The 22,747-nt window shown below is 39.2% G+C and overlaps 1 protein-coding gene across 1 annotated transcript; it reads left to right on the forward strand.

The window, feature by feature from the left end:
- Window positions 1-4,177: 4,177 nt before the first annotated feature.
- On the forward strand, window positions 4,178-20,564 carry larp7 (La ribonucleoprotein 7, transcriptional regulator). Its single transcript, XM_061913554.1, has 12 exons — window positions 4,178-4,669; window positions 4,747-4,847; window positions 8,029-8,112; window positions 16,187-16,351; window positions 16,422-16,524; window positions 16,587-16,835; window positions 18,262-18,409; window positions 18,489-18,631; window positions 18,715-18,806; window positions 19,878-20,037; window positions 20,117-20,208; window positions 20,269-20,564. Exons 1-12 carry the CDS (start codon window positions 4,471-4,473, stop codon window positions 20,344-20,346), a joined length of 1,614 nt encoding a protein of 537 aa, XP_061769538.1. The 5' UTR covers window positions 4,178-4,470; the 3' UTR covers window positions 20,347-20,564.
- Window positions 20,565-22,747: the final 2,183 nt, after the last annotated feature.

Genomic DNA, 22,747 nt, shown 5'->3' on the forward strand with positions numbered 1-22,747 from the left:
TACATGCATACATACACACATATATATACATACACACACATACATACACACATACGTGCATAAACACATATACACACATATACTGTACATACATATACATACACATACATATACACATTAACATATACATACATGTATAAACACAAACACATACACATACAAATACACAATGTACAAACATACACACATACATACGCACCCATATATAAAATAAATCATAAAAAAAATAAGATTAAATAAAATAAATTAAGAAAAAAAAATAGATACAAAATATAATTCATAAAAAAATAAGGGCGTAACAAACACAGGAGGGGGCCTAATGCAGGGCAGCCGGGCAGCACCGCCGGGGCCCCCACAAGGGAGGCAAGCAGCCCCCCCAACCCAGCACCAGGCAGCCCCGCACAGCCGCAGCGCAGGGCGATCCAGGGCAGACCCCGCCCCGCGCCCCAGGGGAAGGAGGAAGCCCGAGGAGACCCGAGGCCAGAGGGGCACGAGCCGACCCCCGCCCGACAGCGGCAAGCCCCCAAGCCCCCCGGGCGCAACCCCCCGCCCAACCTCCCACGAGAGGGACAGACCCCCGCCCAACCCAAGGCCGGCGCCCGCAGTCCCACCCGCACCCCAGTACCCATCCAGGCACCCCCATCCAACCCCAGCCACCAGACCACCCAAGGACCAGCCCGCCAGGCCGGAACCAGCCTCCTCCATTTTGAAAATGATGACAGGGGAAGTGTCACGAGTTTGACCAGGCGGTAATACTAAGCATGCGCTAATTATTTTGGGAAGCGAGTTTGACCCGGCAGTAATACAAGGCAGGCGCATACTATATGCCCTGCGGCATATAGTATGTCCCATTTTACCCTCCATAAAATGTTGCCCATGTTTGGCTTTTTGTAATTCATTCTTCTATTCATTGTATTTTATGTTGGCCTGTCCCAACTTTATGTCTTTCTGATTTTATTTTTTGGGAACTTTAAGTAGTGGGATGGATATTGCAGATTTTATTCGTTAAACTTTGATTTTAATGCATATTTTTTTGTTTTATAGCAAATGAAAGTATTTAAATAAAAAACATTAAACTTACACACTCTTTGGATTTATAGTTTCTGGTGTAACTTAAGGGTCAATACTGAACCAAAATAGTGGAACCTATGTTCATATGAATGGTCATAAATGACTTAAAGCTGGTTTTAATTGCAGGCATTGCTATGGTGCATTTTGTTGATGTGAAAAGTCACAGAATCTAATGAATACGATCACATTAACATAAACAAAGAGGTGTTGTAAAAAAATCTTTGAACATTAGCAAAATTAAAATAATGTTGTTTGCTAAATGGAGAAAAGACAACCCAAGAACAATGTAGAGATCCTCAGAAATTAAAAAGAAAAAACATTTTGCTTGCACATTGTTTAAAATCTTGAGCATATTAATATATGAAGTAACGGTGTGGAACTGATTGAACACAGAACTCAATAAATTAACTTTAGAAAGTTGACATATAGCCCCATGGTGTTTACAAAAAACATATATCATATAATTTATCCTGAAATCCATTCACCAATCATAAAGTTATTGCGTAGTCTATATCCTACATTTGCACAATCTTTCTGTCACTTTTTTACTCCTGTATGTATTTAAGAATGTATTAATTTGCCTTAATTACATGTTTTATTTCATTTTATGCGTTGTTGAACACAGTAATTTCTGAACGGGGAGGATACGAATATGTATGTGTCACAAACAACAGAACATATAAAACCATTAACTTCCACCACATCAAAAGTGATGGAACCAAGTGTCCTTTAGAGCCTAATTTGTGGGGTGAGGCTCTGCTGTGCCCTAGTGGTTTGAAAGCAGAGGCGAAACAGGAAAACATCACACCGGCAATGTTCAAATACTTATTTTCAGCTGTATCACTCAAATAAATTGTTAAAAAATCATAGATTGTGATTTCTGGATTTTTCTTTTTAGGTTATCTCTCAAACAATGGACATGCAACTACCGTGAACATTTCAGACTCCTCCATGATTTCTAAGTATGTATATATACATATACATATATATATATATATATATATATATATATATATATATATATATATATATATATATATATATATATAGTCAATAAAATAAGTATTTGAACACCCTGCTATTTTGCAAGTTCTCCCACTTAGAAATCATGGAGGAGTCTGAAATGTTGCTCCAAAACCTGTACGTACCTTTCAGCATTAATGGTGCCTTCACAGATGTGTAAGTTACACATGCCTTGGGCACTATAATGCACCCCCATACCATCACAGATGCTGGCTTTTGAACTTTGCACCTAGAAAAGTCCTGATGGTTATTTTCCTCTTTGGTCCGGATGACACGACTTTCATTGTTTCCAAAAAACAATTTGAAATGTGGACTCGTCAGACCACAGAACACTTTTCCACTTTGTATCAGTCCATCTTAGATGATCTCTGGCCCAGAGAAGCCGGTGGCGTTTCTGGGTGTTGTTGATAAATGGCTTTGGCTTTGCATAGTAGTTTTAACTTGCACTTAGAGATGTAGCGACAAACTGTAGTTACTGACAGTGGTTTTCTGAAGTGTTCCTGAGCCCATGTGGTGATATCCTTTACACACTGATGTCGTTTTTTGATGCAGTACCGTCTGAGGGAACGGAAGTCCGTTATATCATCGCTTATGTTCAGTGATTTCTCCAGATTCTCTTAACCTTTTGATGATATTATGGTCCGTAGATGTTGAAATCCCTAAATTTCTTACAATTGCACTTTGAGAAGCGTTGTTCTTAAACTGTTTGACAATTTGCTCACACATTTGTTCACAGAGTGGTGACCTTCACCCCGTCCTTGTTTGTGAATGACTGAGCATTTCACGGAAGCTATTTTTATACCCAATCATAGCACCCACCTGTTCACAATTACCCTGCACAACTGTGGGATGTTACAAATAAGTGTTTGATGAGAATTCCTCTAATTTATCGCTGGAGCCTATCTCAGCTGCATTCGGGCGGAAGGTGGCCTATACCCTGGACAAGTCGCCACCTCATCCCAGGTTTTATATTCTAGTTTTTTCAAAATAGCCACCCTTTGATCATAAAGAAATTGCATTATTGTGTTTTTTAATGTTTGGTTTGGTTCACTATCATTTTCAGTTTTGTCTGAGCTGCCATAATAGAACTGAACAAGTTTTAGTCGCTTTTCATGGTGGGTCGAATTGGACCAATTGGACCATATTTAAGACATCCATATTCCAATAATTACTTCAATGTGTTACTAATTAATTTAATGCAAACGTACATTTATTTGTTAAATAATTTAATGATTTCAATATTGTGTTAATCATTTCAATATTTAACTAATATATATATATATATATATATATATATATATAAATATATATTTATATATATGTATGTATGTATATATATATATATATATATATATATATATATATATATATATATATATATATATATATATATATATGTATGTATATATATAACCATCCATTTTCTACCGCTTATTCCCTTTTTTGGGGTGGCGGGGGGCGCTGGCGCCTATCTCAGCTACAATCGGGCGGAAGGCGGTGTACACCCTGGACAAGTCGCCACCTCATCGCAGGGCAAACACAGATAGACAGACAACACTCACACTCACATTCACACACTAGGGCCAATTTAGTGTTGCCAATAAACCTATTCCCAGGTGCATGTCTTTGGAAGTAGGAGGAAGCCGGAATACCCGGCGGAAACCCACGCATTCACGGGGAGAACATGCAAACTCCACACAGAAAGAAATATATATATATATATATATATATATATATATATATATATATATATATATATATATATATTTATATATATATATATATATATATATATATATATACATATTTATATATATATATATATATATATATATATATTTATATTTATTTATATATATATATATATATATATATATATATATATATATATATATATATATATATATATATATATATATATATATATATATATATATATATATATATAGTCAATGACATTGAAACAACATTATTGTCTTGCACAAAATAGTACCGTATATTACGTTTTATAGACATTTGCTGATCACACGCCAGGGTTCCGGTCTTTACTTTAATTTTGAAATCCATACCGGACGTCGCTCACTCGGCTGACGCATATGTATGACGTTATGTCCTGCGACGATGTTACATCTATCAGATGACTATTAAGTTGGCTGTTATCAGCGCAACTCCGAAGTTTTTCATGTTACTTTTTTAACGACACCCTTTATTTACTTAAATTGGGTAGGTTGTGTTTATCATTCTATCGATTATGTATCTTTTATTGTTATAAATTTATAGTGGGCAGTGACTACTGTGTTTTTAAAAAACGCCAAGCCCGCGTAGTCCCAAACAACATAATTTCCCATCTAAGGGAGTCTGTCTATTTGGTGTACAATGGGCGACACTGAGAGAGATGCTGATGGCTTAGCAGAGCCCAGAAGTAAGAAGACAAAGGAGACCGACAAGAAAAAAAGATCCAGGGTCAAGCAGCTCCTCGGCGAGGTGAAGAAACAAGTGGAGTTTTGGTTCGGAGACGCCAATTTAAATAAGGACCGTTTCCTGAAAAAGCTCATCGATAAGGCAGAAGACGGATGTAAGTCGCGCACAATCCACGATATGCATTATAAATGATAGTTTTTGTCACCCGGTAACGTCTTATATTTGTCATAGACGTAGACATTTGTGTGCTGGCGAGCTTCAATCGCATGAAGAAACTGACTACTGACACCAAGCTTATCGCCAGGGCACTGAAAAACTCATCTGTGGTTCAGGTAATGTACAGAAAAGTCTGGGGATACTTACTGTACATGACAGTCTTAGGTGAGAAACGTGTGGTTTAATTAATAATGTTAGTGCTTCCGATTGGAGGCTTACCAAATTTAGACTACAGACTTAGACCTAGACTTCCTGTTGTGTGACTATCAGAAACTAATTCGTCATTAAGAGTGGAAAGCAGGGCTCAGTCTTAGGGCTGGGCGATATTGCCTTTTTTTTAATATCGCAATATTTTTAGGCCATATCGCGATATACGATATATATTATGATATTTTGCCTTGGCGTTGAATGAACACTTGATGCATATAATCACAGCGGTATGAGGATTCTATGTATAAACATTAAAACATTCTTATTCATACTGCATTAATATATGCTACTTTTAAACTTTCATGCAGAGAGGGAAATCACAACTAAGTCAATTGACCAAAAGTGTATTTATTAAAGTTATTAAGCAGTGGCATAAACATTCAAGTCATTTCCAAAACATAAATTGCAAGATTGTCAGAGACATTGTACAGTCCTTTGAGACATTTGTGATTTAGGGCTATATAAATAAACATTGATTGATTGATTGATTTTAAGTGTCAAATAAAAATGAGCTGCATGATTGGAAATCAAATTTAAAAAAAAAAAAAAGATTTATATCACGCTTTTCTAAACACTCAAAGCGCTCTCAGAGAACTTGGACTCATCATTCATTCACACCTGGTGGTGGTAAGCTACATCAGTAGCCACAGCTGCCCTGGGGTAGACTGAATAGTATTCGTCCTTCACTATGTGGTATTTTAGTAAGGTTATGAAATTCTCTTCATTCTCTAGCGAGTGACTTTACAAATAATGCTACATATTAGCAGTAATACTACTTTTTATAACAACGCTTTTGTCCCCCACACTTGACAAATTACGAATGTCTGTTCGACATATTCCCACTTGAAGCCAAACCACCGCCAGACGATAGAAATCCGGCTGTTTTTATTGGGAATTAAGTCTTCCTTCATTTGTTACCAGATCTGCACCATCTTTCTCTCGTACGGCTACGTTAGCAGCTAACGTTAGCCACGCCGGTACCTCTCTGCTCTGCGAGGGCGTGTATGTGACGTATGACGTGACAGTTTGTGACGTATGTAAGAATGTGCGCCTGCTTGTCTGTGAGGAGACACAGGAAAGAGCGAGGAGAGCCTGAAGTGTAATGCCCGCAGCTAAAAGTCTTGCATGACAACGTATACTCGAATATTACGATATAGTCATTTTCTATATCGCACAGAGACAAACCTGCGATATATCGTATATATCGTATATATCGATATATCGCCCAGCCCTACTCTGTCTGACACGCTGGGTACAAGGATGCAACATGGAGTCATTACTGCTGTTTGAGGTTGATTTATTTTCCCTTTGAGTATAAATACAATACATTACATTCAGATGATTTGTGGTCCTTGTGTGGTCAACAGAAGTAACAGCACCCAGATTCACACTCTCTCCATACAAGCCAAACAATTCACAGACAGGTGCAGGTGTTATTCATTCAGCAATCATTTAGTCCCACACAGACTCCGCCCACACACACATGTAGCCACATCCACTATCCCAGGTGACAATTGAAACACAAATCCCTGCCTCTACATTTGAACTTCACAGTATAGCTAAGAATGACATTTTGTTACATTAGCTCGTTGTAGTGTAGGATTAAAAAAAAACAATAAGGTGCCGATATAAATAAATAGATTACTGTACGGATAAATATATTGCACTTTTGCATATGCATCCACGTTTATGTATATATGTTATATTTTTCTTTATATTCCGGCAAGTAAATCCGTTTTTGGGGGGAATTGAGGGGATTTTTTGATGCGTTCGAGAGTCTTATGGCCGTAGGGTAGAAGCTGTTACAGAACCTGGAGGTGCTGCTACGGAGGCTGCGGAACCTCCTTCTAGAGTCCAGCAGTGAAAACGGTCCTTGGTGGGGGTGGGAGGAGTCTCTACGGATTTTCTAAGCCCTGGTCAGGCAGCGGATTTTTGCAGTCTCCTGGATAGGAGGAAGAGGAGTTCTGATGATATTTTTTGCTGTCCTCGCCACTCTCGGCAGAGACATCCAGTCTGAGCTATTGCAGGCTCCAGTCCAGACAGAGATACAGTTGGCCAGTAGGCTCTCTATAGTGCCTCTGTAGAATGGGGGGAGGGAGCTATGCTCTTTTCATCAGACGCAAAAAGTGCATGCGCTGGTGATCTCTTTTTACAAGAGCTCCGGTGTGAAGGAACCAGGTCATATTGTCAGTTATCTGCACCCCCTGGAACTTGGTGCTGCTTACCATCTCCACTGCTGTGCTGTTGATGAAGAGTGGAGCGTGGCTGGACTGGTTCTTCCTGAAGCGACGAGGATCTCCTTGGTCTTGTCAACGTTCAGGACCAGGTTGTTGGTTCTGCACCAGTCAACCAGATGTTTCACCTCTTCCTTGTATTGCATGTTGTTGTTGTCACAAATGAGGCCTACTACTGTTGTGTCGTCCGCATACTTCACAATTTTGTTAGTAGTGAACCTGGTGCAGCAGTAATGGGTCATCAATGTGAACAGCAGTGGACTGAGGATGCAGCTCTGGGGGGAGCAGGTGCTCAGGGAGATGGCACTGGCGGTGTTGTCGTCTACAATTACACGTACAGTTCAGTTATCAATACTTATATGTAGAAGGAAAACATAATATAGTTATAACGTTGTTGTAAAAAAAAAAAAAAAAGCCTAGCACAGACCTTACCCCTGATAGATTTTTGCGGTGGCGTAAGTATTAATTTCCGGACAGCTATGTGAGGAAATACTATAATTTGCAGTCTTGCCTGGCTGTGGTAAAAAGGTCCTTTTTTTAGTTCAGCATTTTTTGTTAACTTAGAGAGCAGTTAAGTAAAATGACTGCTTATGATTGGAGATTTACTTAATTAAATTCTCTGTAAAATTCTATTTATAATACATATATGTAGAATGAAAATATGAGTAAGTGGTAAGTGCTATATAAAACCACATAAAAAAAACACATCATAAAGACCATACTCTTTATAGATGCCTTATACTTTCTGCAGGGGAGTGAATACATGCCCCAGATATTTGTATGAAGAAGCACTGTTACTTATTGCCTAAATGGGCTGTGGTAAAACAATATCTTTGTTCTTATTTTTTTTCAGGTCAATTTAGAGGGTGATAAAGTAAGACGGCAGCAACCGATTGGAAATGTATCGAAAGACGTCGACAGCCGCACCGTCTATGTGGTAAATGTATAGTACAGTCTGTATTTTGTATTATTTATGTATGTGTCGGGGTTTTCCCCTAAATGTAACTGATGGTGGCGCACCGCCACAATTTGAAAATCAGTGTTGTTGTTTTTTTACATGAAAACAAATTGAAGTAAATGTATTGTGGTCTCCAGTAGAAGTCAAAAGTCTGACGCTATTTTTAGCTTTGTTTTGCCAATCTCGTGTTCACAACCAGCCCAGTTCTAACAGGTGTTACCTTGCGTGCAAACATGTGCTTCCTCAAGCACACAACACTTCCTCATTATCCGACAATCAGCTTTCAGGCACCGAAAGCTAATTGGCGATCAATGGACTCCAATCAAAACCACACAAACATAAGACATTACAACCAGCAGGTTGTTACAGTATGACTGGATATACAAACCCTATTTCCATATGAGTTAGGAAATTGTGTTAGATGTAAATATAAACGGAATACTGTGATTTGCAAATCATTTTCAACCCATATTCAGTTGAATATACTACAAAGACAACATATTTGATGTTCAAACTGATAAACTTTTTTTTTTTTGCTAATAATCATTACCTTTAGAAATTGATGCCAGCAACACCTGACAAAAAAGTTTGGAAAGGTGGCAATAAATACTGATAAAGTTGAGGAATGCTCATCAAACACTTATATGGAACATCCCACATGTGTGCATGCTAATTGGGAACAGCTGGGTGCCATGATTGGGTATAAAAGCAGCTTCCATGATATATTAAGTAATTCACAAACAAAGATGGGGTGAGGGTCACCACTTTGTGAGCAAATTGTCGTACAGTTTTAGAACAACATTTCTCAACAAGCTATTGCAAGCAATTTAGGGATTTTACCATCTACGGTCCGTAAAATCATCAAAAAGTTCAGAGAATCTGGAGAAATCACTGAACGTAAGCGATGATATTACGGACGTTTGACCCCTCAGGCGGTACAGCATCAAAAACCGACATCAGTGTGTAAAGGATATCACCACATGGGCTCAGGAACACTTCATAAAACCACTGTCAGTAACTACAGTTGGTCGCTTCATCTGTAAGTGCAAGTTAAAACTCTATTATGCAAAGCCAAACCCATTTATCAACAATATCCTGAAACGCCGCAAGCTTGGCTGGGCCCGAGCTCACCTAAGATGGACTGATGCAAAGTGGAAAGGTGTTCTGTGGTTTGACGAGTCCACATTTCAAATTATATTTGGAAACAGAGTACGTGGTGTCCTTCAGAACAAAGGAAAATAACCAATCGGATTGTTATAAGCACAAAGTTCAAAAGGCAGCGTCTGTGATGGTATGGGGGTGCATTAGTGCCCAAGGCATGGGTTACTTACACATCTGTGAAGGCACCATTAATGCTGAAAGGTCCATACAGGTTTTGGAGCAGCATACTATGTTGTCATCCAAGCAACGTTATCATGGGCGCCCCTGCTTATTTCAGCAAGACAATTGTTACAACAGCGTGGCTTTGTAAAAAAAGAGTTTGAGTACTTTCCTGGCCCGCCTGCAGTCCAGACCTGTCGCTCATGGAAAATGTGTGGCGCATTATGAAGCGTATAATACGACAGCGGAGACCCCGGATTGTTGAACGACTGAAGCTCTACGTAAAACAAGAATGGGAAATAATTCAATTTTCAAAGCTTCAACAATTAGTTTCCTCAGTTCCCAAACGTTTATTGAGTGTTGTTAAAAGAAAAGGTAATGTAACACAGTGGTGAACATGCCCTTTCCCAACTACTTTTACATGTGTTGCAGCCATGAAATTCTAAATCAATTATTATTTGAAAAAAAAAAAAAAGGTTTATGAGTTTGAACATCAAATATCTTGTCTTTGTAGTGCATTCAATTGAATATGGGTTCATAAGGATTTGCAAATCATTGTATTCCGTTTATATTTACATCTAACACAATTTCCCAACTCATATGGAAACGGGATTGTATATATATATATATATATATATATATATATATATATATATATATATATAGTAGTGATGGTAAACGGTCACCACAGTGAATCGATTCACTTGTTTCACTCAATACAAAATGCATGTGCAAAAGCTCGCAGATGGTTACTGCACATTAAAGGCTCGCCCTCACTTGATTCACCTATCACAGAGCGCATGTGCAGAATCTCTCGGTTCACCCGATTCACTCATCACAGCCCGCATGTGCAGGACGTTGCACATGATAGGCGACTGCACAAATCTTGCCGTCAACAGTCATACGTTTAGACTAGTACAGGAACAAGTAATCCCATTTATTAACACCCACAAAAGTTAATGCTTCACATCTTTATAGGTACCCGTATTGATCCTACATTTGTGAAAGCAATTAAAGGTATACATCTTGATAAACAGCAGCTCGAATTCACAGTTAATTATATTCACAGTCTCAATAGTTTACAGTGTTGTAGTTTTCGCCAACCACTCCTCACGTCTCTCTCTGCAATTTGAATGAGGTCACTATATTGCCATTGTGGAAAAATACAAGTTTATCTATCATATGTGAGGCAGAGGTGGTGCAATAGCGCCTGTTGCTGGTTAATACCGAAGGAAATGCTCTAAGATATTTGAGAGATATTCCCGTAACCAAAGTGGACTCACCACCATTCAATGTGCTCTACGTGTTACAGGACACTGCAATAAAGACATCCATAACCCACCTAATTGTCAGTGATGGGTTGATACATCATACACATACAATTGTGGACACATATATATATAAAAGTATACAAATTAATTGTCTGGACAAAATAAAAACTAAATGCAAAAAACAACCTGAACAATAGTGCAACATTACAATGAAATTTTAATGGTGCAATAATAAATGCAATAAGTGGCTATAACATAGAGGAAACGTTGATGGTCCTACCCCAAATAACCGGTGAGTGAGTGTCAGTAAATCATCGTTAAAAATCGTTCATTGAAGAACGATGATTCAGTGAGGCCCGTTGTTCACTTTGTAGTTTGTTGACTCAATATCTATGATTTAGTGAGTCGTCGTCAAGCACCCATAGCAATAAGCGACAAACTGACACAGCGAGTGATTCAGCTCGGGCAGGAAGTAGAAAGGAGAGTTGATTTGAACCAATAAACATATTTTTGCTGTTTCTATTGGACTAATACGTTTATAAAAACGCAATTAGACTAACATGGGAAAAATCGATTGCATATTACATGGTTTATTCTCTTAACAAGTTCATGGCAACGACAACCTTTGAGTGCTGATTTAGTAAAAAAAAAAAACCTGCTGGTTTTGAATGATTTGTTCATGACTCGCACATCACTAATATATATATGCACACCATTGACTAATAATACACAAAAAATATGGCGGGCGAAAAAAAACTTTGATATCAGATAATAAATAGCGCTGCCAAAACCGGATGTTGTGATGCCGTGAACATGAGGGGATTGTCTGGACTCGGTCAGCATGTCTGCAAATTGGACGTCACTTTAATCTACCCCAGATATACCTGCACTCTACAAAATTTGCAATTATTAAGGGGACAATAGCAGCTTTTAAATATAGAAAGTCCAACTAGAGCACCAGCGCAAAGCAAATGTGACGTCAGCTTCCTATTCGTTCGGGACATTGAGGGACAGAAGTGGACTATCCAAAAAGAGAACAATCTATAATAACACCAGCAAAATATGCTGTATTTGTTGCTGGTTGTTATTAATAAAGTAAGAAACACTAAAAGTCTCGATATTAGGCTGTCCTAACTACAACCTGGGGGCCAAGTGCAGTCCATCGGCGTCTTCCAATTGGCCTGCGAGATGTCACGTGTTTGATCAGGAATCAGGCCTGCAAGGTATCTCCAGTTTAATTTTGATTATCTGACTGTCTATTTCCCGCAAATTAGATGTGCCTTTATATTTGTGTTGGAAATAAATTAAACTCACGCAAAGAAAAAGAGATATTATAAATGTATAATGTGAACACGTGACACAACCAGGAGGTGTTGCGATTTGCAAAAACTAGTCCGTCCCAAATAAAATCGCTCCAGCTGGGACTGGAGTACTCTCTATATGACCCACACTCCCTCAACTGCATGGGCAGGGTCCTTGGAAAGAGGCAGCAAATCAGAGTACATTTATCCAGTTCTGATTGGTTGTCTTTTTGATCCAAGTATAGGGTTTCAAAGGGGTTTAAAGTTTCCCGTAAATTTCTTTAAACTTTCCGTGAATTTACTACGGGAAGTTAAAGTCGGGAAGTTTGGAAATATTGACCATTTTTTGATTATTCAATGTTCAATGAAATTACAATAATTATATATTATTGGACACTTGTCTATATGTTGCTGCATCTTTGTGGCATATTTGACATAACTCTGTGCACAGTATTTGCAAATGTACACAGCCTTTCCGGCTTCATTGGTTGGGGTGAAATGTCTCCACACATCAGATGGTGTACGTGGCATTATTCTGTTTGTATTTTTTTATTCTTTTAAAACTCTAATGCAATCCCACACACAGATATAAATAGTCAGATAAACAACTGGAGTAGTCTTTAAAATTATTTTACTGATGGACAAATGAATAGAAATAGGGTAGATTAATAAATTAACACTCAATCAGCATGCTAAATCAAACTATAACCTACGTTCTTGTACGACAACAGAATGGCTAGCAGAACAGAAGGCAGAGTATACTACACGTTTTGATTTAGTATTTGCTAGTTGAAATTTACGAATGACAGAAGGTAAATTCGGATCGCAAACGTTGTTAGCATAAATTAATGGGATTTAACATAGAAATATTTTCGTTACAGTATGAGACTGTGGTGGTACATAAACCTAGCTAGCTAGAGATATTGGCCCCAAAGTCATTAAATAAGTACAGGAACAGATAGCTAGCTTGAGTGGAAGTCTGCTGGAGTAGTCTAGTAATACGGTAACAAGCAAATACACCTCTATTAAACTTGCATACCACAGATGGATGGATGAACCATAGATAAAATATATTTACCCTAGTAATATAATCAAAATTTACCTGACTGGATGAAGTCCTTGGGCTCAAATACTAGTGTGGCCTCAATAGCTCTGCTGTAGTGTGTAGCATGCTGGGAATTATCTGTGCATGTGATGGAAGAATGCACAGTGAAGGGTTGAAATTCTACAGAATTTGCATTAAATCAGGTTGTTTTAGCTAATAATCATGCTGCAAGATCTAGCCTGTTGCATTCAATCTTTATTCCCGATAATTTCCCATTAATTCCCGTTAATTTTTATGGAAAGTTTTCAACTTTGAATATTCCCGGAATTTTGCAACCCCATCTAAGTATTACACTGTGTGTCTAAACGTGCATTAGCGCAGAGCAGAACTCTGAGTGAGTGTAGGAAAAAAGTTGAATGTGCAGAAGGATGAGGTTGAGAGAACGGACTAGAGGGGGCAGCGAGAGAGCGCATCCATCGGACTGCAGATAGCACTATAATTGTTGAACGTTAATATGGATAATAGCAAACACTTTTATTGTGCACAAAATACATTTATATTCGCTCAAAAAATATTTTTTGCGTGAGTTTAATTTATTTTCTGTGTCTGTACTTGCAAAACATACTTTTCTGTCCTTAAAATCTGTCATTGCGACCTCAACAGTAAGACAGAAATATAATGCCATAATTAGCTACAATCTTGTGGTCAATGGGAGTAAATCAGGTCAATGCCCAGGATCTGAACCATGCATAGCACAGAAATTACTTAAATGACCCAATCCAAACAACTTTTCCCACTCCTGCCGCAAATAAACTGCAAAAAAAGTCAACCCACATGGTCACACATAACACAACCTGAACTTAAAGGATCTTCTAAAAAAAAATTCAAACACCATTCATAATCCAAAATCATACCCATTCAAATCCACTTCAATGCATTATGAGACAAATACAAAACACTCTCCACACTCATCCATGTTTAGTGCATTTTATCTGCTTGATGTTTCTGATTGTTTACAAAACGTTAAGGTTGTTACAGAAGTAAACAAGTTAGAGGTAAAAATATTACATACTACTAATATTCCAATTATATATATAGTTCGTTACTTTACATTATTTAAAAAAAAAAATTTAGTCTGCAATTTTTTTTAGGCCATTGCGGCCCCCACTTCAAAAAGTTTTGACACGCCTGCTCTAGACACATGAAAAATTCTACACAGATTACGTTGTACAAAAAGATATAGCAAAATAATATAATATAAAATGTATTCTAATACTAATTAATAATAACACAGATTTGTTTTTAAATGTATATATACATTTTTTGAGCCTTTTAAAAGAAAAACATATCCATCCATCTATATTCTACCGCTTGTCCCTTTTGGGATCCCGGGGGGTGCTGGAGCCTATCCCAGCTGCACATGGGTGTCATAGCAAATTATACGATGACAACGGTGACTGATAACGGTGACCCCGACCCCCCAGCGCTCCTAACCACGCCCCCAACGCCATATGTATTTTAACAATCTAGGGCAGGGGTCGTCAACCCGCGGCTCCGGATCCGCATGCGGCTTTTTGGCCACTCTGATGTGGCTCAGCTGCACAATCGCCGACCCCCCCATTTGTTACGGGGGGATTCCGGTTCTCGGAGCCTCTTCCGGACATCACCTGGGGTCAACATTCTTCGATTTTCACTCGGAAAACAATATTGAGGGCGCGCCATGATGGCTTTACTTCTAGCGCCCTCTACATTTTGACGCGTTTCACAATATAAAGAAGACAATGGGAGCCGCAACCATATAACAGTAATAAGGGCATGCCATGAAGCCATTGCCTTTAACGCCTTCTACAACATGTACAGACATCTTTCCAGTCCAGTAACATATTGTATGTGGCTTCCGAAGATAGACGTCCACGACTGCAAGGCATACTGGGTGACACAGAGTGCACTGAAGGTTGTGATATAAATAACTTTAACACTCTTACTAATATGCACCACACTGTGAACCCACACCAAACAAGAATGATAAACACATTTCGGGAGAACAGCCTCGCAGTAACACAACATAAAGGCAACACAACAAATACTCAGAATCCTTTGCATCCATGACTGTTCCTAACTATATTATACACCCCCGCCCACCTCAACCAACGCACGGAAGGGAGGGGGAGAGCGGGTTTTGGTGCAAGCGGGGTGTATAATATAGCCTGAAAGAGTCATGGATGCATAGCATTCTGGGTATAAATTATGTTGCGTTCATAATGTGTTACAGTGCGGATTTTCTCCAGAGAAATGTGTTTGTCATTCTTTTAATTTGTGAAACGGGCCAAAATGGCTCTTTGAATGGTGAAGGTTGCCGACCCCTGATCTATTGCCTATTGATCTATTGCCTATTGTTTTTCAACATTCATTATTGTTTTATGTTTGGTTTTTTTGCAATATGTTTATGCATGTTTTATATCTTGTACACTATTTGAATTGTTACCCTAATATTATCAGATTATTTTATGGTCATTTGTAATCATTATTTTTATAGTGTTCCATTTGTAATCATTATTTTTATAGTGTTCTGCTTCACGGTGGCAGAGGGATTAGTGCGTCTGCCTCACAATACGAAGGTCCTGCAGTCCGGTGTTCAAATCCAGGCTCGGGATCTTTCTGTGTGGAGTTTGCATGTTCTCCCCGTGAATGCGTGGGTTCCCTCCGGGTACTCCGGCTTCCTCCCACTTCCAAAGACATGCACCTGGGGATAAGTTGATTGGCAACACTAAATTGGCCCTAGTGTGTGAATGTGAGTTTAAATGTTGTCTGTCTATCTGTGTTGGCCCTGCGATGAGGTGGCGACTTGTACCCCGCCTTCCGCCCGATTGTAGCTGAGATAGGCGCCAGCGCCCCCCGCGACCCAAAAGGGAATGAGCGGTAGAAAATGGATGGATGGATGGATGTTCCTAAAAAATGTCATTTTTGTTTTTAGATTAAAAAAATGTGTTGTGATATTATAGCTTATAACAATGTGATATACAATATCATAGTTTAAATCAATGCCTTGCAAAGGTCTGAAATATTTTAATTCTGTATTATTATCCTTGTGTAATATCCCCCTTTTTTTTAATAAGGAACTTCTACCCAAGGATGTGACTCATAGCTGGATCGAAAAGGTCTTCTCTAAATGCGGAAGCGTTCTTTACGTGAGCATTCCGAGGTATAAAACCACTGGCCACTCCAAAGGTTTCGCCTTTGTGGAGTTTGAGACGTCCGAACAAGCAAATAAAGCCATCGAGGTGATCATTTCATGTTTTCCTCACTAACATTTGATTTAAGACAAGACAACTGACAAAAGTTTCAATAAAGATGCTGAACAACCCTCCTGAAGATGCGCCAAGAAAGCCTGGAATTTTCCCCAAGACGTTAAATAAGAAGTTTATCCATCAACCTACAGACAATCCGCATCAAGGTAGGACTGCTTAGTCGTCCAGAGAAAGCAAGTTTCCCGATTTTCTCACGTCATATCTGCAGGTGGAGGCGAGGAGGAAAAGAAAAAGCGCAAGAAGAAAAAAAAGAAGGTGGAGACGCCAGCTGAAACCGCCCCGGTGCTGCCGATGGAAGCTGAGTTGACAGATCAGCAGCACATTAAGAAGAAGAGTCAGTGTTCAGATGCTGGTGAAATTTCAGAGAAAAAAAGACCACGTTCACACTCAGCGGATGAATCGGAAACAGAAGTGCCTTCAAAAATGAGGAAAAAAGATGACGACGTCTCGGACAGCAGTGAGTTCATTTTAAAAATTGTTTACAATAAAATAAAAAAAATAAAAAAAACTATATATATATATATATATATATACACACACACACACAATATAATATTATCGGCCGATAAATGCTTTAAAATGTAATGTCGGAAATTGTCGGTATCTGTTTCAAAATTATCGGTATCTGTTTCAAAAAGTAAAATGTGTGACTTTTTAAAATGCTGCTGTGTACACGGATTTAGGGAGAAGTACAGAGCGCCAATAAACCTTAAAGGCACTGCGTGTCGGCCCAGTCACATAATATCTACGGCTTTTAACACACACAAGTTAATGCAAGGCTTACTTGGTCAACAGCCATACAGGTCACACTGAGGGTGGCCGTATAAGCAACTTTAAGACTGTTACAAATATGCGCCACACTGTGAACCCACACCAAACAAGAATGACAAACACATTTCGGGAAAACATCTGCACTGTAACACAACATAAACACAACAGGAGAAATACCGTATTTTTCGGACTATAAGTCGCAGTTTTTTTCATAGTTTGGCCAGGGGTGCGACTTAAACTCAGGAGCGACTTATGTGTGAAATTATTAACACATTACCATAAAATATCAAATATTTTGCTCATTCACGTAAGAAACTAAAGTTATAAGATTTCATGGGATTTAGCATTAAAACTGACAGATTGTTCGGTAAACGTATAGCATGTTCTATATGTTATAGTTATTTGAATGACTCTTACCATAATATCTTACGTTAACATAGCAGGCACATTCTCAGTTGGTTATTTATGCGTCATATAACGTACACTTATTCAGCCTGTTGTTCACTATTCTTTATCTATTTTAAATTGATTTTCAAATGTCTATTCTTGGTGTTGGGTTTTATCAAATACATTTCCCAAAAAAATGAGCCTTATACTCCAGTGCGACTTATGTTTGTTTCATTCTTTGTTATGTATTTTCGGCAGGTGTGACTTATACTCCTGAGCGACTTATACTCCGAAAAGTACGGTACCCAGAACCCTTGCAGCACTAACTCTTCCGGGATGCTTCAATATACACCCCCCGCTAGGCATAATAATATGTTAATTCCAAGACTGTATATATCGGTATCGGTTGATATCGGAATCGGTAATTAAGAGTTGGACAATATCGGAATATCGGATATCGGCAAAAAAGCCATTATTGGACATCTTATATATATATATGATCACGGTCAATAAAGGTGGATTGTCTCGTGCAGGTTAATATCAAGCCTTGTTGCTTCCCTATTCTTTACTACTGTGGGGACTGCTAACATTTCCGCCATATTTGATTGAGGAAATATGCTAACAGCTGATCAGCGTGATCGAACTCAAATTAATCACGATCATATAATCTTCCAGCCCTAGTACATTCAGTAAAAAAAAAATTAAATCAATTTGATGCTTCACAGATGCTCATGTGGAAGGGGAGAGAGGTGTGGAGGACAGCAAAGAAAACCAAGAAGATTCACTGGTCAAAGTGAAGCGCAAGCGTAAAAAGAAACATAAGGAGAAGCTGAAAATCGAAGAGGAGGTCATCCCATTGAGAGTCTTGTCCAAGTACGAGCCTGTATGAGCTACATAACGTAATGCTGTGTCACAAAGGTACAAAAGGCTTTCTTCGGTTTTGTTTTGTTAGGAAAGCATGGCTTGACCTCAAAGTGGAGTACCTGAAGCTCCAAAAGTGCAGCATGTCATCCCTGAAAAAGTGCATGACACAGCTGGACGGCCAGGAGTGCAGCACAGGGACGGAAGGGGGTGGTGAAACCCAGAGCGAAACAAGTGTGCCCTCACGCAACAGCTGTAATTCCATTTCCACCAATTGGAATATGGCAGTAAAATTGCATTTATTGTGTTTCTTACAGTGGAGGTTGTGAGTCGGGGTCCCCAGTTCACAAGTGGTGTCATCATAAAGATTACTGACAAGAAGGCGCTTCCAGGGAGGATGATGATTAAGGTAGATTGCACTTCAAGCCATGGTGTCTTGTATTTAAAAATGTATTAGGAATGTGCTGATCGATCGGCCATTGATTAGTATGGGCTAATTTTTGTGAAAAAGTATGTGATTGCCATTGCTAAACATTTTACACATTGACAGCAGGCAAGGAGCGGGCATGCTGTCAGATATGATAGCTAAGTTCTTAATAAACTTGCAGAAGTGTAGATGTAACCACATTGCAGCAAAAAGTAAGCAGACATTAACGGGAAATTAACAATAGTCTAGAGAGAAGATAACACAACAGCAACTGTTGGTGTGTCAGCTTTGTCAGTCAGTACACAACATGTAAGGTGAAGCCAGATTGATCCATAAATTGGTGGTGTCGATCCCATAGGGGTTATCTGTATATGATCGATACTAGAGGGACTGGGACGATATTCTAATTGTTTATAAGTCTTTTTTGTTGTTTGTGTTAATGTTTACAAGCTTGGAGGGCACAAAGCATATTATTTTTGTTTAGTTATTGAGTTATTTTGTTCAAACTATTGTATGAAATGTATGTAAGGATATAGCATAAGGAAGTAGTTTTCAATATTGTTTTGGTTTTGTTAATCTGTCATTAAGGGACGGCGTGGCGAAGTTGGTAGAGTGGCTGTGCCAGCAATCTGAGGATTACTGGTTCAATCCCCACCTTCTACCATCCTAGTCACGTTCGTTGTGTCCTTGAGCAAGACACTTCACTCTTGCTCCTGATGGGTCCTGGTAAGCGCCTTGCTTGGCAGCTCCCGCCATCAGTTTGTGAATGAGCGAATGTGGAAATACTGTCAAAGTGCTTTGGGCTCCTTTAAAAAGGGGTAGAAAAGCACCATACAAGTACAACCCATTTACCATTAGCAATCACCATAAATACAATGAAAAATTCACAGTTACTACATTTAATTAATATTGGCCGATCTCACTCATTGATGACCATATAACTTCCCAAGCCATTTACACTCTCTGCAGCTGAGTAAATATATGCCTCACATGGCTCTATGACAAGTTATTTTTTATGCTCATTGGCTTTGCTGACATTTGTCCTCCATGTAGGATACTCTTTCCAAAATCTCCCCCGTAGTATATGTGGACATCCTGGAGGGTGACGCCGAGGGCTTTGTGCGCTTCCGCAGCCCAGAGGACGCTCAGGCTGTCAGCAATGTCGGGGCTGATCTGCAGAAAGAGCACAGCTGGCATCTGGAGATCCTCTCAGGTGGGATTCTGCAGAGTCTCTACACATTTCTTCCCATAGAAATTTGTTGACATGTCACAAATGTGGATTGGGGTCAAAGGTGACCACGAGCAAAGGTACTGGCAGAAGATCCTGGTGGATCGTCAGGGCAAACTGAATCGTCCCAGGGATAAGAAGAGGGGCATAGAGAAGGTGAGATTGCATGACACGGCCGCCCCGATACTCTCATTAAACCCTACACTTTAATTTCAGCTCATATCCAAAGCAGAGAAGATCATAATGGCTCGAGCCAAGGAGGCCCACAAGCACATTCGCTTCCAAGATGACTGACAAAGGTTGCTTATTTTTACACGGCAGCAAGTTTAGACTATCTCAAAGGTGTGTCAAAAATTATACATTTCTGTGATGACTGTTTGCCCGTTAGAGATGTGACGATGTTTTTTTTTGTTTTGTTTTTTTATGTAATTTTACAACAAATTCAATTCATCATCAGTTATGTACAGAACTGGAGTGTGCATTAAAATGAAACCGCTTGTTTTGAATGATGATTCGGTGCAATGGAGAATGTATTTTTTATACTGCGTAAAACAATGCAAGTAAAATGTTTTCCTTCAGATCAATTAACCTAAAAATTGTAAGTTGCGAAAACAAAACAGAATAAAATTACTACATTTATTGCTACATTAAATAATTTTTGTATGTTTAAATCCTTTTTAATACGTATATCTTACAATCAACATTGACAACTACATTAAAGTGTTTTTTATTATTACCTCTGCTAGGAGGTTGTAAGTTTTCCATTTGCTTGTCTTTCAGTTAGTTAGAAAGCAAAATAATGCAAAATATTATAGGCGGATCAGTTCTACTTTGTTGCCTATTGTTTACGTTTCTGTGTGTGAGACAAGGACAGTGAATAACTGACAGGAGTGCTTGCTATCTTTTATTGGGCTCAAGATAGCTAAAAAATTTGAAGGCTGATTCTTTTAAGAAATGTACGGAGTGGGAGTGGAAATATTACATTTTAGGGCTAAGCAGTATCATTTATATTAGGTTACCTTACCTTTGTGTTATAAGCTTCAACTTTTGTCTGTGTATGCGTTTGCCCCCAATTTAAGACAGTGGATAAATGACTCAAATTTTCACTCTTTCTTTCATTTTTGAGACACACGGAGAGAGACAACAGAGATATTGAAAAAGAGAAAAACGAGTGAGCAATACGAAGAGGAGACAAATGAGCCAGAGACAACAGTCGTGTTAATACTTCAGAGACCGTGGCAATGTCAAATGACACTATAATGAGACAACGTACAAACAACATTTTTAACCAAACATACCCACTCAAGACTGAGATTAAAGAAAATAAGCAGTTTTAGAGCCCAAAATGGACAATACACCACCTGAATTCATTGGAAAAGTTAAACATTCTGGCTGGACAGTCAGATGATGATCAAATGCAGATGTTGGTTGATACAACTTAAGGCTACTTTATGATACAGTATATCACACACAAAATCATAAAGATAGTCATATTAAATGTCCCAACCTTTTGTTGAAGATCACAACAGGATTTATTTGCATTACAGTTCACTACACAAGTTAAATAGTAATTTTGAATTACCATAGAGTAGCGTTGAACAGGGCAACACGGTGGAAGAAGGGTTAGTGCGTCTGCCTCACAATATGAAGGTACTGAGTAGTCCTGGGTTCAATCCCGGGCTCGGGATCTTTCTGTGTGGAGTTTGCATGTTTTCCCCGTGACTACGTGGGTTCCCTCCGGGTACTCTGGCTTCCTCCCACCTCCAAAGACATGCACCTGGGGATAGGTTGATCGGCAACACTAAATTGGCCCTAGTGTGTGAATGTGTGTGTGAATATTGTCTGTCTATCTGTGTTGGCCCTGCGATGAGGTGGCGACTTATCCAGGGTGTTCACCGCCTTCCGCCCGATTGTAGCTGAGATAGGCACCAGCGCCCCCCGCCACCCCAAAGGGAATAAGCGGTAGGAAATGGATGGATGGATGGATAGCGTTGAACATCCATCCAACCATTTTCTACCGCTTGTCCCTTACGGGGTCGCTGGAGCCTATCTCAGCTTCATTAAGGCGGAAGGCGGCGTACACCCTGGACAAGACGCCATCTCATCACAGGGCCAATACAGAAAAAGACAACATTCACACTCACATTCACACACTAGGGCCAATTCAGTGTTGCCAATCAACCTATCCCCAGGTGCATGTCTTTGGAGTTGGGAGGAAGCCGGAGTACCCGGAGGGAACCCACACAGTCACGGGGAGGACATGCAAACTCCACACTGAAAGATCCCAAGCCCGGGATTGAACCTAGGACTATTCAGGAGTGAGGCAGACGCACGAACCCCGTGTTCCACCGTGCTGCCTAGTGTTGAACACTTAGGATGCAAAAACATTTTTTCTAAAAGTTGTTTGCATAATTGTACATTAACCTATGTTAGTGGGTGCCATGCTCTATTATGCAGAAAGGTGCGTTTTTCTTTGAAATGTATCATTGTTACAGTATTAAACAATTCTTAGTCCATTTCCATAGATTTGCTTGATTGCCCTCCTGTGGCGGATGTTGTGCACTACAAGTGAAACATCATTTCCAAACGTGTTTTTCTCCGCTGTTGTTGGACTCCCAAATAAAATACCTGCCTTTTAAAGTGTTTTTCATCAAGCGTATGTCATCTACAGTTGTGATCAAATTTATTCAACCCC

The sequence above is a fragment of the Nerophis ophidion genome, linkage group LG10, assembly GCF_033978795.1.
Source record: "Nerophis ophidion isolate RoL-2023_Sa linkage group LG10, RoL_Noph_v1.0, whole genome shotgun sequence".
Taxonomy (NCBI): Eukaryota; Metazoa; Chordata; class Actinopteri; order Syngnathiformes; family Syngnathidae; genus Nerophis; species Nerophis ophidion.

Excerpts from the sequence above, each read along its gene's own strand:
- larp7 (XM_061913554.1), top strand. The coding sequence starts at position 4,471 with ATGGGCGACACTGAGAGAGATGCTGATGGCTTAGCAGAGCCCAGAAGT. Across the intron at positions 16,352-16,421 it reads AAGCAAATAAAGCCATCGAG|ATGCTGAACAACCCTCCTGA; the intron begins GTGATCATTTCA and ends GTTTCAATAAAG. Across the intron at positions 18,632-18,714 it reads TGAAACCCAGAGCGAAACAA|TGGAGGTTGTGAGTCGGGGT; the intron begins GTGTGCCCTCAC and ends TGTTTCTTACAG.